The sequence below is a fragment of the Ipomoea nil genome, unplaced genomic scaffold, assembly GCF_001879475.1.
Source record: "Ipomoea nil cultivar Tokyo-kokei standard unplaced genomic scaffold, Asagao_1.1 scaffold0804, whole genome shotgun sequence".
NCBI lineage: Eukaryota > Viridiplantae > Streptophyta > Magnoliopsida > Solanales > Convolvulaceae > Ipomoea > Ipomoea nil.
Genome location: NW_017617232.1, coordinates 2537501 through 2556446, shown reverse-complemented (window position 1 = coordinate 2556446; position 18946 = coordinate 2537501). Strand labels below are relative to the sequence as shown.

The following is an 18946-nucleotide window of genomic DNA, read 5'->3' as shown; positions in this document are numbered from 1 at the left end:
TGGCAGACATGTCCTGGATTTGCTGGGTCTTCATAACCCGGTGGTTGTTTCATGTAAACGGTCTCTGCTAGATGTCCGTTCAGAAACGCATTATGAACATCTAACTGACGTAGAGTCCAACCGTTTGAGACAGCTAGAGAAAGAAGCATACGGACTGTGGTCGGTTTGACCACATGGCTGAAAGTGTCAAAGAAGTCTTCTCCTGCGACTTGATTGAACCCTTTGGCCACAAGGCGTGCCTTGTGCCGCTCGATCGAACCATCAGCGGTTCGTTTTGTACGAAATACCCACTTACAGCCAATTATATTCATGTGGGGTTCGGGCGGTACAAGTCGCCAGGTGTTATTGTGGAGTAAAGCATTAAACTCCTGGTCCATGGCTTCACAAAAATGTGGGTGTCTCACTGCTTGGGAGTAACACGTGGGATCAGTAGACACATTAAGGGCCTGAAACGGCTCATCTGTTCCCCGAGTCATGTGACGGAGACGCATGATGTGGTCCTCGACTTGCGGTTGGGCTCGGGCCCTGCGAGTTCTCACCGGGGCAGTATGAGTAATCGCAAGCCGCGGTGATTTGCGTGCCAGTGGCACGGGTTCATCCGAACTCGGTATAGGCCCATCTGAGTTATGGCTTGTTATCGTGCTCGGTGCGGGCCCTTTTGGCGGAGCGTGAGCTACAAGAGGTGCTGCAGCCCATGGTAGCTGTGGCGGTATAGCGCCCTTCTGTGCAGAATCTGTAGAAAAAGGGAAAACAGATTCGTCAAATCGGACATGACGACAGATATAGGTTTTCCCGTTTGTCATGTCAAGGCATCTGTATCCCCTAAAGGAAATAGGGTAACCTAAGAATACACATGGTGCCGAGCGGTATTCAATCTTGTGCCGATTATATGGGCGAAGATATGGATAACACCGGCACCCGAAGACACGAAGGAACGTATATGGGGGAGAATTTTTAAAGAGACGAGTGTATGGACTTTCAAATTGTATGGCTGAGGAGGGTAGGAAGTTGATTAAACAGGTTGTAGTTTCAAATGCAAAGTCCCAGTATTGATGGGGTACATTGCCTTGGGCAAGAAGGGCAAGGCCGGTTTCGACGATGTGTCTATTCCGACGTTCTACCCTCCCGTTTTGTTCATGTGTATAGGCACATGATTGACGGTGGTTTATGCCCAATTTTTGAAAAGTTGTGTGTAATTTTCTGTACTCACCCCCTAAATCCGACTGAATAGACTTGATAGAACGCGCAAATTGGCGCTCTACCAACACACGAAACGACTCGAAGGTTTTATATATGTCTGATTTTACCCGTAACAGATAAAACCAGCAAAATCTGGAAAAATCATCTACAAATAATAAAAAGTAACGAAAACCACTAGTTGATATTACAGGCAACGGACCCCAAATGTCCGTGTAAATCAAATCTAATACATTTTCGCTACTACGAGAGACATTGTCTAATTTGAAACGCGATGATTTGCCAAGGTGACACGGGGCGCATGACTCAACTTGTTCAGTTTTATTTCTGATGACCGGGCAACTTTTGAGAACTTTATTTTGAACAAGCTTATGTGGATGACCGAGCCTGCGGTGCCAAACAGTGGGATTGGCACGGGAACTTATAAATGCGAAACCTGACCGAGACAGCGGGAGCTTGTACAGACCACCTGTGGTGGGACCCCTAAGCAGAACCGCTTTGGTTGTTGAATCCTTCACAAAAAGACAAGAATTGTGAAATTAAAAAAAAAAACGTTATTACCAGTAGTAAATTTATGTATTGATAAAAGGGGTACAGATAAATTTGGGACATGTAAATTATTGGTTAATTTTAAGGCTTTTGACGCGGATGGGATTGATGCATGACCGACTCGCGAGATTGCCAAACTTGCGCCATTTCCAACCCGAAGAACATCAGGCCCGCCATATTCATCAGATTGTGCCATCATCCCTGCATCTGGAGTAGCATGCGCGGTGGCTCCGGTATCCGGATACCAACCGTCGCTCGGAGGTGACGCCGCTGCCGGTGGTTCATCGGAGAGCGCTACATGAGCCTATGCCGGAGGCGGTTGAGTCGTGTATCTTTTATAGCAATATACCGCGGTGTGGCTGTGTGACCGGCATATCTGACACCGCGGAGCCCCGCGTCCGCCACGACCTCCGCCCCGGTTCTGCCCGCCACGGCCGCCACCCGACTGCTTGCCGCGACCAGGAGACGCCTGCCCCTGCCGTCCGCCTCCACAGTACTGGCCACGGCCTGGATTGCTGTACAGGGCAGTGTGCGACGCCGTGCCGTCTGCCGTCAGGTAATCATCCACGAGGATGAACTCGTGGGCCTGCAAAAAATCTAAAAGGTGAGAAAGTGTCACCGGATTCCCGGACGCAGTGAGGGATGCCGCCAACGATTTGAGCTCCGGTCGGAGTCCACGAAAAACGTAGAGATTCTGCTCCATGAGGGAAAGTAGCCGGCCGGCCTGAACCAGTGACTCAATGAGAACCCTCGCCCTTCCCAGGTAGTCGGCGGTGGTGGAGTTCCCTTGGCGTAACACCTGTATCTGCCCCAACAGATTTAAACACCTGGCTTGACTGGAGGACCCGAGTGCATTAGTGATGGAAGTCCATACCTCGGCTGCAGTATTCCGGCCGAGCGCCAAGTGCAGTACCTCATCAGACATGGAGGATACTAATAACGAAAGAATTGATTGGTCTTGCTTCACCCAAGCGTGGTATGCCGGATTCGGAGCGGACACGGTTGCTGCCGCACCGAAGGATCCCTCAGAATTTGTGGCAGCGGGAATGAAGGCCGGAGGGCACGGGCAGGTTCCGTCTACATAACCGAGGAGTTCTTGTCCCCGGAGGAAGGGAATCAGCTGTGTTCGCCAGAAAAGAGAGTTTCTGGATGTCAGCTTCATCGATATGTAATGATATGCTCCAGCAAGAGAGCCACCGCCGGCCGGCGTAGGGGAGCCGGCTGCTGAGACAGTGTGCTCGGAGGAATTCTGCGACATGGCCGGAGAGTGAGGGGTGAGAGAGGGTAAGTTTGTGCGGTGGAGGTAGAGAGAGAATCGAAACCCGTCTGATACCAGATTAGAGAAGGTGAATCGATCGTTAAACTGAATAATAGGAAAATACAGAGATATATCCTATAACAAAGACTATCCTATGCCTGAGTAATAGCATCTAAGTATAACTACTGTAGACTAGTCTATTACCACACAAATACAATCATATACTATAAATAATAATATGGAAATAATAGCTATACTAATATTCTTAACTATCCACTCCTTTAATTTACTGTTATGGGAATCCTTTGCAATGGCCATCGAATGGAGACTGGTTTATAATCAGATAGAAAAATAATTGGCCCAAAATACACAGAATCCTCCAGAAAAACTGATGAATACAACCAATTCTAAAGATTGAAATGAATTGAAACATGCATCTTACCCTTCACTGACCAAGTTTAGTGCCAAGTTCACCAAATTGGAAGACAATCCGATCGTCGCTGGCTCTGGAATTGGAAGAGCCGTCTCTATCTCTATCGTCGCGCCGCCGTTGCCGTTGCTATCTCTCTTCCCCAACAACCCGTTTCTGAAGATCGAGAAGTCCATCTTGAAGCACGACGCCGCGCTGCTCGGAGACGACAACGCCGCCGCGTCCTCGGCCTCCTCCGCCACCACGCCCGCCGGCCACCAATTCATATCCAGCGGCTTCACACCCGCCTCAGGGCCCACATTGAAACCAACCCAAATCAAATATGAAAAAAACCCAAAAGAAAATCATAAAATGAAAGCCGTCGTTAGATCTGCCTCCCAAACTTATCGCTGCTGAGGTCTCCACCATCACGAACCACCTCCCAAACAAGAACTGACCTGCAAGTTCAGATGCATCAGAAATTCAGAGAAGTTTGGTCTGTGTTTAGTCATCATCCCCAATAGCTTTTATCCTTAAATTACCCTTTTGTCCTTAAATAAAATATATAAAATTACCTATTTATCCATAAATTTAACATCTTATGGATGGAATTTTAACAGCTGATCAAAATGGTTAACATTTTTAAAGTCAGAGGACTTAATTGAATAAGAAAAATTGTCGAGGACTAAATTGATAATTTCGTAATAGTCGAAGGACCATTTCGGTAATAAACTCTATAAACTCTAAAAAAAGTCAAGTCTATGTTCACAAAGGAAATCCACTGATCCAAGTTTTAGGCAAATTTGATCTACACAGTGTTGCGTGGATCATAACAAAAAGTATATTTTAAATAGATATTAATATCATTTGGGGTCCTTCGAGAGTTTGAGTGTAATGGTTTTGTCACGTTTAGTCATAAATTTTCAAGTTGATCACCCATGGTCCTTTGACTTTCAAATTGTTACCATCTGTAGTTCAAGTTAACCACCTATGGTCCATCAACTATCAAATTTTAACCACCCAGGGTTCTTTTAAGAGGACCACGACTGGTTAATTTTTGAAAATTGAAGGACCATGGGTGCTTAACTTGGACCATAGATGGTAACAATTTGAAAGCCGAAGGACCACGGGTGGTCAATTTAAAAGTCTAGGACTAAACGTGGCAAAACCACTATACTCGGAGGACCTCATATGCCATTAACTCTTTTTACATTCTGTATGTATAGTTATGAAGTTATGGATGTGTAGTTATGCAATTCTGAATGTATAGTTATGAAGTTATGGATGTGTAGTTATGCATGCAATTCTGAATGTATAGTTATGAAGTTATAATTTCACATTCTGAATGTATAGTTATGAAGTTATGGATGTGTAGTTATGCAATTCTGAATGTATAATTATGAAGTTATAGATGTGTAGTTATGCATGCAATTCTGAATGTATAGTTATGAAGTTATAGATGTGTAGTTATGCAATTCTGAATGTATAGTTATGAAGTTATGGATGTATAGTTCAAATTATGCACAACATACGCCGTTAACGGCAATCGAAACAGATTTTTTTTTTTTTAAAAGTTGGACGTCAAAGCGACGTCGTTTTTGCAACCGTGTGCCCCTAACCCCAACGCTTGTGGCTAGCTAGCCTGATTTTAGGATAGGCAATGAATTGGCCCTCACCTATGGCGGCAAATTATGCTGTGCATCTGTGTGCACCATGCATGGTGCATAAGGATGCAAAAACGACGTCGTTTTGACTAAAAACGTGCATCCAACTTTAAAAAAAAAAATCAGTTTCGATTCCCGTCAACAACATTATGTTGTGCATAATTTCTGAATGTATAGTTATGAAATTATGGATGTATAGTTATGCAATTCTGGATTTATAGTTATGAAATTATGGATGTGTAGTTATGCAATTCTGAATGTATAGTTATGAAGTTATGCAATTATGGATTTATAGTTATGATGTTATGGATGTGTAATTAGGTAATTCTAGATGTATAGTAATGAAGTTATGGATGTATAGTTATGCAATTCTCGATGTATAGTTATGCAATTCTGGATGTATAGTTATGTAATTCTGGATGTATAATTATGAAATTATGGATGTGTAGTTATGCAATTCTGATTTTTTTTTTTAAGTCGACGTCGTTTTTGCATCTGTGTGCACCATGCATAGTGCACACGGATGCACAACATAACGACTCCACCTATGGCTAGAACCGTCAAAACGGGTTTTGGCCATCAAACCGGTCAGTCCCGCCCCCTACTTAGGCAATCATTATTGCGTGAGCTGTGATCCACACATAAAGTATATTATTCTAACTCATAAAATACATTATCTTAATGATAGCGAATATTGGATCGGGGTCACGACTGACTAAGCGCCCTTCTACTTGCTCACTATATACATATTCGTAGCGTAGTCTTGACCTCCGGTCTAATTTACGCTAGCTATCACTTACCTAGAAATATTAGTATTATAACGCATATAAAGTACATTTTTCTAACACATGCAGTACATTATTTAAACTCATAAAATACATTATCTTACCCTAGAATGTTCATTATTCTAACACATGCACGGAGCAACGAAATTTTTTTAAACATCAAAACGACGTCGTTTTGGACCATGGTCGACACAATAATTTACCTTACTTAGATAGGGGTGGGTTTCGAAAATAAAGGCCCACCAAAGAGCGGATTGTTTTTTAACGTCCTGGGGGCTAGCACGCGAAAGCCATTTATTTTCTATATATATATATATATATATATATATATATATATATATATATATATATAAATGTTGATGAACTTTAGAATTATTGGTTAATGTTTTAAAATTTAAGTTAATATTTATGTAACAAGTAGGTGATATTAAAGAATATAATTGACATCTTTCATTAATGATGTTGAATTCCGTTTTGCAAAATGATCTGTGAATTAGGTTGCCCACATTCTTGCTTGGGTGGCTGTTTTTATGCTAGATTGTGAGGAGTGGTTTGATGTGCCACCAGGTTTTCTAGTAACTTGTCTCGGAGATGATTTAATGCATTAAGAAAAAAAATAAAAAATTATGTAACAAGTTATTTTAATTATTTTTATAGTGTATAAATGGTAAAACTTAACAAAGTGACAAATTAATAAGAACAAGAAAAAAAAAAAAGGGTCGGGGACGGGGTCCGCCTAGCCTGCGGTCCAAGAGCGAGGCGAGGCAGGGCGGGCAAGCAAAACCTAGGCTTACCAAAGAGCGGATTTTTTTGACCTACCCTATCGGCCCGCTTTGACAACTCTACTTATGGCTAGCCGATCAGCGGTGCAGTGCAGGGCCAGGGGAAGAAGGATTTTTTTGGTGGGCATGTGTTGGTCTAAGTGTTTCGACTTCCTTGATAATGTGGCAGGTTGGCAGAAAAATAGTGGCTAGTAAGGATGCATGTGTGGCTATGGCTTGTGAAACGGTCGTTGGTGTCGTTTGGTTGCCTTCTCTGGTGATTGGAGACGGTGACCAGATGGGTCGCCTTCTCGAGCCGCCGGAGAAAGCAACCAAACAACACTGGCGACCATTTCACTAGTGTTTTTTTTTTTTTTTTTTTTTTTTTTGTCGAAATATAGTCAGAATCTTGTCGTTGGTTCGCTGAAACCCTAATGACCTGTAATTATAGGTCACCAATCGATTTTTGGGCCTTAATGCTCTAAGAGCATCCACATTAGTTGGGGAGATTTGGGAGATAATGTAAGAGTGATTAGGAAAGAGAATGTGGGAGGGAAAAAAATAACAAAACAGAAATTGAAGGAAAAAAAATTAATAAAAACATGACGCGTCAGGCGCGCTGTCAGCGCGCTTGACGCGCTACACGGGCGTGTGCATTGCACGCGCCCGTGTAGCCATTGGTTGTGCGCAAACGCGCACAGTCAGTGTTGTTTTTTATTTTTCTTTTTTTTCCCTTGACATTATCTTTGTATTTGCATAACAAATATTTTCACAAATAACCCCACCCCACATTTATTATTAACCCCACCCAAGATAATTCATCTGACAATAACTCCGTAATAACCACTGATGTGGATGCTCTAAAATAATATGTCTAAGGGTTTAATTGCAACCTTTAAAAGTTTAAGGGTCTAATTGACTTCTTAAGTAATGTATTTGGGGCTTATTTGATCCTTTTTCCTAAAGAAAAATAATATAATTTAAAGATGGATCCTTTACATATAGAGGTTTTCAAAAAAAAAAAAAAAACATATAGAGAAGAAGTAAAGTAAAATTCAAAAAGGAAATTATGAAAATAGTTAAAATGAATTAATTAATTCATGAAAGTACGGTGTAAAATCTAATTTAATAAACAGAAGAGCTATAATATATATGGAGAGAGAGAGATGATTGGGGAATTGCTACCTCAATCTCTCTTTTATTTTATTTAATTTTTCTTCCTTTCTTCCTCTTCCCTATTTCCTTAGCTTTTAGATCAGATATTTCCCCTCCAAGAAGGAAGCCATTATTGTAAATGGATAGCTTCAGGAAGGCCTATGGGGCTCTCAAAGATTCCACCCAGGTTGGCCTAGCCAAGGTCAACAGCGAATTCAAGGTTATTTCTCAATTTTTACATTTTGTTTTGTTTTTTTTTTTTAAATTAACAAAAACAATTCAATCTTTAATTACATTTCATTTTTGTTGAATAATAGGAATTCTGTGTATTTGGGTTGTGAGTGCAGGATTTGGATGTTGCAATTGTGAAGGCCACCAGCCATGTTGAATTACCACCCAAGGAGAGGCATATTAGAAGTAAGTGATGAGGATTAATATTAATTAATGTTTTATTTCTTCATTTCCATTTTTCCAAATTCATCCATTCTTTCATCTTTAACAAAACATTTACCCAAAACAACGTTTCAATTTCATTGTCATATTTTTGGGGTGACGACTATACCTCAGTAATTATCTGAGGGTATGCACTGGGTAAGATAAACCCCGCAATATGATCTTAATCGGTAAAAGATCATGAAGTAAACCAGTTTAGGTTGATCATAGTTGACCGATTCAAATAAAAAAGGTTGAGATTCGAATACAAGTTTGTATCCTTAGTCATATCCACTGGAATTACCTCCAATTTCATTGTCATATTTATTTCAATGGAAATAGTAGAATTTGAACTTACGGGGCGTTTGGTTGGAGGGGGCAATTCCGTGGAAAAGGAATTGCAATTATGTGGGAAATGAATTGGAATTCCATAGAATATGAATTACTAGGAATAAAGTAGGAATTTAAATTCCAGTGTTTGATTTACAGGAATATAATTACTGAGAATTTTAATTCCAATGTTTGGTATACATAGGAATTGAAAAGGAATAAGTAATATAAAATTCAAAATGTCTATTGTTATTGTGGACATCAATTTTAAGTTAAAAAAAGGAAGGGGTAATTTTGTATTACCATTTTTTCTTCCTAAAATTCATGGAATTAAAATCTCGGGGGACATGGGATTTTAATTCCATGAAAATAAGGGAATTGCAATTCCTTCCAACCAAACGAAAGAGTTTAGTGACCTTTAGAATTAGGTGGGAATTAAGTGAGAATGAAATTTAAATTCCCTCCAACCAAACGCCCTGTTAAGTGGGATGTAACTTCTCACACAAACACCAATTTCATTGTTAATTTGTTTCGAGAAAAAAGTAATACTCCGTAATATTTTGTTTCATATATTGTTAGAAGTGACTTTTTATTCAAATTTTGCAATTTATTATTATTATTATTATTATTATTATTATTATTATTATTATTATTATTATTATTATTATTATTATTATTATTATTATTATTATTAATTTCATTGTTTTTTTTTTGGGTTAAATAGAGATATATGCAGCGACAAGCGTGTCACGTCCACGAGCAGATGTTGCATATTGCATCCATACACTTTGTAGGCGACTGGCCAAGACCAAAAGTTGGATTGTAATGTTTTCTAAACTTTATTCTATTTTTTTTGGCTTAGAAATTGGGTTTTGTCAATAGAGAATACAAATTTAAGTTAATTAGTGAAAGGGTAAGGTAGGTAAAAAAAAAATTTATCTTTTTAGATTTTGCAAAAAAAAAAAAAAATAAATAAAATTAAAACAATAAATTTTATAAAAACTTGTACGAAAGCATCTTATAGATATGAAAAATGGGTGTGTCACAAAATGGGTTTAGTTTTCTAAAGTGTTACTTTTTGTCTTAAATGTGATATATATATATATATATATATATATATATATATATATATATATATATATATTACTTTAAAATGGAATTGTCAATTTTTAAAAGTATTATATTTTTACTAAGAAATGATATACTTCTTGACATTATTTAGTTTCCAATTGAAGAGTAATACTTGTTACTTCAAAAGTATTATTTTTTAGCTGAAAAATGATACAGAGTGTCGGAGTATATTTTACTTTAAATACACTTCGCGTTACTTTTTGATAAGTATTTAATTTTAAGTAGAAAAAGTATAAATATTACTTCAAAATTATTACCTCTTTAGCTATTAAAAAAAAAGATTTTACTTTAAATATCTTATATACTATTTTAAATGCGGACTGTGCATCTCATGCTGTCCGTGTGGATTCACCATTAAGTATGTAGCACCATCAAAAAATGCATTACATTGCACCACACTTAATAATGTATTTTTGAACACTTTGTGATGCATTTATGTATAACTAATAGTGAGTGACCGCACACGAATCTAACCCTATATATAATTATACAGTTTTATATATTATGTACATTCCTCATATGTTTGATGCATATTTTTGTGGGAAACTTTCAGGTTGCCATAAAGGCACTAATAGTTATTCATAGGACATTGCGAGAAGGAGATCCCACTTTTAAAGAAGAATTGCTTAATTTCGCACAGAGAGGACACATTTTCCCGCTGTCCAATTTTAAGGACGACTCCAGTCCAGGAGGTACTAATCATCAATATTATTTTATTGGGTATTATCATTTTTATTAATCGGAATTAGTTATTTTTGAATTTTATTATAAAGGTTTTTCATTTTTTAAAAAAAAAATATTTACAAAGTTTAAACCGAATATTACTTAGAAAAATTTTTATTATAAAGGTTTTTCATTTTTTTTTTAAAAAAATTATTTACAAAGTTTAAACCGAATATTTTACTTAGGAAACCCTAATAATTAAAGCCCAATTTGTGAAATTGTAAAATATATTTTAATTAAAAAATTTAAACTTATAGAATTACATATTTACGGAGTATTATTTTATACTCAATATATTATTAACCTACTCTTAAACCCTTGACATTCATATAACTTTCTCTCAAGGTACATGTAAGTGTAATTTAAATTTTTAATTAAGACGTAACAGATTTTTAGAGTATAATATATTAAAATAATAAACGTGCAATCTAACTCTTCTTCTGTTTTATTTAATTTGTATGTTATGTTTATTATTCATTAGTCAAATCAATTCTTTTCTTTTATCTTCTTTTTTTGAAATGTTTGATTTTTTGTATTTAATAATAATTTTAATACAATTTCTAAATATATAAATTTTATATACTAATATTAAACTTAACATTATAAAAAATTAAATTATAAATAATTTCAAATACGTAAAATGGGACAGAGAGAATGTTAGTTTAAATTTTTAATCGAAACAAAACACATTCTTTAATTATAAGTATTTATGAATTATTATGTTCTAATTTTTTTTTTTCATTTTTCTTTCCATATATATCCTTATTATTATGTGAAGAAAGGAATTGTACATTTGTACTTTCAATTCATTAATTGTAAAGCATGGTAGTAGTTTTTAGATATTGGTTCAAATGCACACAGTGGTTCCCGTGTGGTCGGTGCAGATTCACAATCAAATATGCATAAATGCATCACACATTTTCAGAAATGCACCACACTAAAAAAATACACTAATGCACCACACACTAAAAAATACACCACACTTCACCACATTTAATAGTGCATTTCTAAACACTTTATGATGTATTTATACATAATTAATAGTGAATGATAGCATATCTGTACGAGAAGCACTGTCCTGACCATCAAGTACATAAGTTTTCTTATGCAATGAAGCATATATATATATATAGAGTTAATACCCAAAATAGTCCCTCGACTATGTCGAAATTACCAATTTAGTCCTCGACTATCATTCTTACACAATTAAGTCCTCAACTATACAATTTTTACCCAATTTAGTCCTTTGTCAATTTGACTGTTTGTTGACTGTCAAAAGTGGAAATAAAGTTGTAATTTTACAAGTTTCTCATTCCTCCTCATTTAGCAGCGCCAAACCATGTAGCAATAAGCTCCGGTTGGGTTCTAAACATGTCAGTATCGAAGTAGTGGTTATGCATCGGATAGCCCATGAATTTGATTTCCAACGATTTTTTGACGATCGAAATCTGATCGGAGTGTATTGCTGCATGGTTTGACGCTGCTAAATGGAGAGGAAGGAGAAATCTTGTAAAATTATAATTTTATCCCGACTTTTGACAGTCAACAAACAGTCAAATTAATACAGAGGACTAAATTGGGTAAGAATTGTATAGTTGATGACTAAATTGGGTAAGAATTGTATAGTTGAGGACTTAATTGAGTAAAAGTTACATAGTTGAGGACTTAATTGGGTAAGAATGGTAGTTGAGGACTTAATTGGGTAAGAATGGTAGTTGAGGACAAAATTGATAATTATGGCATAGTTGAGGGACCATTTTGGGTATTAACTCATATATATATATATATATTGCAGCTTGGGATTGCTCTACTTGGGTTCGAACATATGCGTTGTTTCTAGAGGAAAGATTAGAGTGTTTTAGAACCTTAAGATATGACATTGAAGCGGAGCGAATGTCCAAATCGACGTCAAATAATGCTCACGGAGAAGGCAAGGTGCATTCTATTATTTTCTTATTATTATTATCAATTATTCTCTACTATATTACTTTCCAATATGTTCAATTGTTCATTTCGACTTCTAATATATAGAGATATGAGAAAATATGATGATAGAGGAAAGTTACTTTTAGTGCTAAAAATCTCATCTATTATCATAAGATGTGGTGTAGTGATTGATTGACAAATTATTAAATTATTTAATTGGACAATCAATAAATCATAATGTACCACTTTTAATATTTTATATTTATATATAAAACTAAAATACATGTGGTGTTACTCAAATATTAAAATAAACATAATTGATTTGGGGACAACTCCAACCAAGTTGATCATGCTATTAACTTGATTTACAAATTTGATTTCTAACGGAAGTGATTTATTGGTTCTTTTTGTTTGAGTCAATCAGCTATGGACAATCTATTAGTTTACTTCCAGTATCATAGTGTAGTTGACGTAAGATTTTAATATTTTATTGAATAAAAAATAATTTTATCATATAATACCATTGATAGTTGTACTTTCGAGAGTTAAATATAATAATTATAGGCTTGATTTGGTAAAATAGTTAGTTTATAGGTCAATTTTGACTTATTTGATCACTATTAGCTTTTTGATTTGGTTAAAAAAGTGATATAAGTGTTTGATTAATTAGTTTTTTGTAATTTTAAAATGCTAAAATTCAAAAAGCGGGTCAAAACAACTTTTTTCAATTAACATTTTGAAAAAAAAAATTATAACATATAACTATCCGCTAACAACTAATTTACCAAATACCTTTCTACAATCAACTAATGTTATTAACTAGTTATACCATCTAATTGACCTAATCAGTTAACAACCATTTACCAAACATGACCATAATATTTTTTATATGTATATTTATTAACTATTCATAAATTACTTTATCTATTTAATTATAGTTACATGCAAAAACACGATATTTGAGTGGCGAAGGATTGTTAGATCAGCTCCCTGCGTTGCAACAGCTTCTCTACCGCCTAATTGGTTGCCAGGTAAATTGGATTTTTTTTTTTTTTTTTGGCAACAAATGGTGTAAAATCTTGATATGGCCAGGGTCAAGATCAAATGTAAATGTAATAGAATAAAATGTTTGTTATTTATATGGAAAAGAGTAATACTTTGACGTTTTGATTAAAAGTATTGCATTTTCCTTTATACATAACAAACACTCGCAAACATTACTTATAAGAGAAAAAGTAATACTTTTGATGAAAAATGTAAAAGTATTACATTTGTCCTAAAAAATATTATATTTTCCCTTATAAATAACAAGCACTTTATTCCTAATTAGTATTACATTTTAAAGCATAAGTATTACATTTTAATATTGACTTGACCCGTTCCACGGATAAGGATCCGTGAGACAGTCTCACGCAAATGTGATTTTTTTTTTTTTTTAAATTTTATCTTTCTGGATTTTTTATATAACATAAATAACCCTCTATTTGATCGTCATCTTTTTAATATATAGAAAAAATTTCACTTTTGGTTCCTTGGCTATATATTGTACATGTATCTAATTTGGTCATTAACTATTAATATTTTCAAATTAGGTGCATGATTATGTAATTTATATCACATTTGGCCCGATCGTCCAATTTTTCGGCCAACTATTGTTGGAACTTCAACGAGAAAAATAATTTTTCTCACAATAGTTGACGGAAATATTCTTTTAATTAGTATTTATTGAATTTTATTTTCTTTAATTTATTTCATTATATTTGATGTATTGCAGCCTGAAGGAGCAGCTTGTTTCAACTTTCTTATTCAGTACGCACTGGCCCTGGTATTTTAAAACACTATTTTTGGGGTTCTATTTTGCCTTCTAAAAGTTGCATTGTTCTTAGGAAGTAAGTACATAAATGAATACTTATCGCATAGTCACATGAAACTTATCAAAATCCTTATAATTTAATGAAATAAGGTCTAAATTGACCATTCCTCGTAATTTGAAAGTGAAATTAGGCCATTTAACACTCTAAATATATACAATTTCATCTGATAGCAGATTAACACTCATTTCTTTCAGTTGTCTGATTACGTGGATAGTGAGTTATCATTTTAAAAATATTTTTTAATAAAAAACTTTTTTTTTTAAAAAAATATGCCGGGGTGGTCACCCCCCTCTTCAACTCCCCCTCCTTCGTCTCTGACCGAAGACGAAGATAAGTGGATGGGGGTGGTTGCTGAGGTTTTTTTTTTTTTTTTTTTTAATTAAAAAAAATTTTTATTAAAAATTATTTAAAAAATATCAAATCACCATTCACGTAAGTAGGCAATTAGAAGAAATGACTGTTAACCTTCTAAGAAGTGAAATTGCATATATTTAGGGTATTCAATGGCCTAATTTCACTTTTTTGTTTAGTGGTCTAATTGCATTTTCAAGTTATGTTCAGTGGTCAATTTGAACCTTATTCATAATTTAATTATATCAATTTCAAACACTCAAATTGTGTCAAGTTATATATTTGTGCTTTAAAAAAAAATAATTATTGCTATTTTATGAGTTTAGTTGCCTTATGTGTAGGTGTTGAAGGAGAGTTTTAAAATATATTGTGCGATCAACGATGGGATTATTAACCTTGTAGATTTGGTACGATTGAAATTGGATAAGTACACCTTCTTCCCTCTACTAAAGAGAATTAATTATAGTTTTGGTCCTTGAACTATATACTATATTTTTTACTTTTATTATTAAAAATTTTCTACTTTTAATCCTATGCCATGTCAAAAAAATGGCATATTTTCAACATTCGTAACTATTTTTTTTTTTTCAATTTGAAACTTAAAAAGTTAAAAATGATAATTGAATGATTAAAACTAGAATTTACTCAATCAACAAAAGGTTTCGTTAAAAGTGCATACTGCCTATGTTTGGTACAGTTCTTTGAAATGTCGAAGCATGACGCAGTGAAAGCTCTCAACATCTACAAATGCGCTGGGCAACAGGTAACTCCTACATTTCATGTATAAACATAAATATGCAATTCGACTACCAATTTAGACTTTAATTGAGACAGATCAGAACACAACTCAATTTGATATATATCAAAGCCAATCATGTTCACAAGGTGACTATGGTTCACGTGTTGCTTGGAGTTCTTAAAAACAAAATCTGCTCTCACACGTGATGAGACATATTAAGCATATAATATATATAAACATAAATGTATAGTGTGTAACAAGTTGTTGTCGTTTTAACCCAATAGTTAAGTTCAAAGTTTAAATTTTATTCAAACTTTTAGGAAATGTATTTTCAACTTAGTCATATGCTTTGTATTACTTCATAACATTTCTGCAGGCTGCAAATCTAGCTGATTTTTATCAATTTTGCAAAGGCTTGGATCTGGCTCGGACATTTCAGTTCCCAGCACTGAGACAGGTTCGGTTACAAAATTAATTTCAATTTTTCATTTTCTAATAACTAATTTTAAGGTTAAATGTCATTTTTTTTGGGGTACAAAGTTTAACATTATTTTTGACTAGTAACTAGTGATATTATTTTTAACGTTAGTAATTTTTATTTGGGATTATAATTAAGTATTTAGTTTGAACATTTATCAAAATTTGACTTGTAATATAATCAGCCAAAACCAAATTCAAAAAATATGACTTATATAACATGTCACTTAATCCTCTAATTTAGTAATCACAATATATATATATATATATATATATATATATATATATATATATATATATATATATATATATATATATATCTTATTTGCCTTATACATTGCAGCCTCCACCTTCATTTCTTGCAACAATGGAGGAGTATATCAGGGAAGCACCACAAATTGGCTCAGTATCAAATAAGAGGCTGGTGAGAAAACCCTCTTTAATATTTATTTTCTTATATTATACATATTTTCATGATTGTGAGAGCTTATTGCAATTGATTTTTGCACGGGTAACATAAGATTTCTGAAAACCTGACATAACCTAAAAATTTTGGAGAAATATATTTTGATTTTCCTGAATCTTACTAAAAATGAACTGAAAACAAATGTTGAGAGTCTCACATTTCCTATAGTGACTTTAGAGCAACCACATTTTTAGGGGTTTTTGCAGAAAAAAAAAAAAAAAAAAAAAACTTAGGGCTGGTTTTTGTACAAATGGGAATCATGATTTTTTTGGAGGTTTTTTCTCCTGTAATTTTTTGTGGGGTCCATTTATTGGGGAGAAGGGGAAAGGTAGTGCGCAAATTGCGCGTGTGCAACAACTGTCACACCCAGCATGCACGCGCCCAGCTAAATTACCTTTTTTTTTGTTTAGCTTTTGCTGTCAGGAATTTTTATTTTCTTTTTTTTTTTTTTTCTTTTCTCCCCCTGACCCCTCTCTTTTCTACATGTCCCTGCAAAAACCAATGTAAAAATCAAACAATTGAGGTTGCTCTTACATTCCGTTGAACCAAACAATAAAATGTAATATTTCCTTATTTATATTCCTGAAATTATGTGTACATATAACCTGAACTAAACACCTCTTAAATTTGATTAGTAAAGGGACTTACTACCCTACCCTATACATCATTAGAGATAAAATTATACTATGCATCATAGATCCATAAAAGTTATTCAGTAATTCACAAGTTATTTTTATTTTCGGAAGAATTACAACTTTTAAAATAATCTTTTTGATTGACATTTTACACACAATAATGGATTGTGTTAATTTTACTACTAGGAGTACTATCAAGAAGTTGAAGAAGTAGAAGAAGAAGAAGAAGAAGAAAAATTAAAAGAAGGTGGTGAAGAGAAATATGAAAAAGATGTTGAAGAAGTGGAAGCCATGGATGAACAAGAGAAAGCACAAGAGGAGCAGAGCCCCAACCAAGAAGAAGATGCACTATTAGTACTAACGGCGGAAAATTTTGATCTTTTGGTAATATGATACGTTTTTCATTACTCAAAATCTATAATTTATGGTGTTTGATTGGCTATATATAAATATTTAATAAAAACTAATTACTTCTTGTATAGGGGAATGAAGTGGATGTGGATCCAAAAGTTGCAGAACTAGAAGAAAGCAATGCATTAGCCCTTGCTATTATTCAACCAGGTATAGTATGCCCCCACCCCCTTCCTCATTAGTATTAATTGCATGTACTTTTAAAGAAAACAAAAAATACAAGTTGTTCCATTGCATTAGCTAGAGGAATAACGAAAATTTATGATGCATTCAGGGGTGGATCTAGGAGGGGACAATGGAGGACTTGCCCCTCCTCATCTCCTTTTATATATATATATATATATATAGAGCCAAGTTTTAGTGCGACCAGATCTTAATGTGCGGTTGGTGTAACCGCACCGGTATGCAAACACGCACTAATAGTGTTAGGAAACGCACAACAAAAAGTGCACCAATGCATCAAAAAATGCACAATTAGGTACGCATCACCACAAAATGCACCATTAGGTATGCATAAACATATCACACCGTGTTTGAAAATGCACAATTGGATGTGGGGAGGTATGATGCATTTTTTTTTTGAGTGTGTTATGCGTTTTGTGATGCATTGGTGCATTTCATTGCTGTGCATTTTCTAACACTATTGATGCGTTTTTACATACCTAATGGTACGACCGCACGTTAAGGCATGGTCGCATTTGAGCTGACACATACACACTTTATTTATTTATTTAACACCATATATCATGGAATCAAGTCCAACTGGCAACACTTTTTTTGAATTCATTTGAACTTCGTTTCTTCCAAAAAAGTTCCTGAATCTGTTCTGGATGCATAGAAACTATTTAATTGTTAATTTTAGACACGATTCATTAGCATGGCATGAACCTGCTAACTTTAATAGGTTGTGTTTGCATTTAGACATATCATGTCTTGTGTTATTATCATGTTGATTGATTAATTAATAAGAATTTGTATATGTTGGGACAAATCCCTATTATAGGTTAGTATGCAATGCAATATTGTGCGATAGTTAAAACATCGATATGATGGCATACGCAGGCAACGAAAATTATTCAACTACAAATCTTTTTGATGAGATTGGGAAGAGTTCTGGATGGGAGCTAGCGTTGGTTAATGCACCAAGTAACCACAATGTCCAACACGTATCACATACACAACTGGTTTGCGACTTTTCACCTCTCTTCAATTTTCATTTTCATTGCCCATCTATCCTCCAATTTAAATTCCACTTATTAAGGTTTTGAAAATGGGTTGACTATTTTTTTAATTTTTTTGTCTATAGGTTAGGTACAATAAGTCATTTTTATGCTTGGTTGTCCATTTTTATATAAATATAAGAGTTATTACCACTTTTGGTGCCTAGACTATTATTGGCCGTGTTTGGTAAATGGTAGTTAGCTGATAGCTATTAGCTGATTGTGTTAATTAGATGATATAACTAGTTGATAATATTAGCTGATTGTAGAAATGTGTTTGGCAAATTAGTTGTTAGCTGATAGCTGTTTGGTATAATTTTTTTCTCAAAAAGCTAATTGAAAAAGTTACTTTGAGTAGCATTTTAACATTTTGGAGTACAAAAAACTAATTAACCAAACACTTATATTGATTTTTAAACAAAGTCAAACAATTAATAGTGATCAAATAAGTCA

At 34.5% G+C, this 18946-nt stretch overlaps 2 protein-coding genes across 2 annotated transcripts in view; one reads left to right on the top strand and one right to left on the bottom strand.

The window, feature by feature from the left end:
• Nucleotides 1–2771: 2771 nt before the first annotated feature.
• On the bottom strand, nt 2772–3899 carry LOC109177280. Its single transcript, XM_019326590.1, has 2 exons — nt 3447–3899; nt 2772–3072 (listed from the first exon to the last, which is right to left on the bottom strand). Exons 1-2 carry the CDS (start codon nt 3698–3700, stop codon nt 2772–2774), a joined length of 555 nt encoding a protein of 184 aa, XP_019182135.1. The 5' UTR covers nt 3701–3899.
• A 3879-nt stretch (nt 3900–7778) lies between these two features.
• LOC109177300 (putative clathrin assembly protein At4g25940) overlaps nt 7779–18946 on the top strand; it is a 12884-nt gene continuing 1716 nt past the window's right edge. Inside the window, exons 1-14 of the mRNA XM_019326613.1 lie at nt 7779–7998; nt 8126–8195; nt 9265–9362; nt 10225–10363; nt 12190–12329; nt 13259–13351; nt 14095–14145; nt 14887–14952; nt 15243–15308; nt 15661–15741; nt 16105–16185; nt 17049–17246; nt 17345–17423; nt 18336–18457. Coding sequence (XP_019182158.1) covers nt 7918–7998; nt 8126–8195; nt 9265–9362; nt 10225–10363; nt 12190–12329; nt 13259–13351; nt 14095–14145; nt 14887–14952; nt 15243–15308; nt 15661–15741; nt 16105–16185; nt 17049–17246; nt 17345–17423; nt 18336–18457 — 1365 coding nt within the window. The 5' untranslated portion in view covers nt 7779–7917. The remainder of the gene's footprint in view (nt 7999–8125; nt 8196–9264; nt 9363–10224; nt 10364–12189; nt 12330–13258; nt 13352–14094; nt 14146–14886; nt 14953–15242; nt 15309–15660; nt 15742–16104; nt 16186–17048; nt 17247–17344; nt 17424–18335; nt 18458–18946) is intronic.

Excerpts from the sequence above, each read along its gene's own strand:
- LOC109177280 (XM_019326590.1), bottom strand. The coding sequence starts at position 3,700 with ATGAATTGGTGGCCGGCGGGCGTGGTGGCGGAGGAGGCCGAGGACGCG. Across the intron at positions 3,073-3,446 it reads CTAAACTTGGTCAGTGAAGG|ACGGGTTTCGATTCTCTCTC; the intron begins GTAAGATGCATG and ends ATCTGGTATCAG.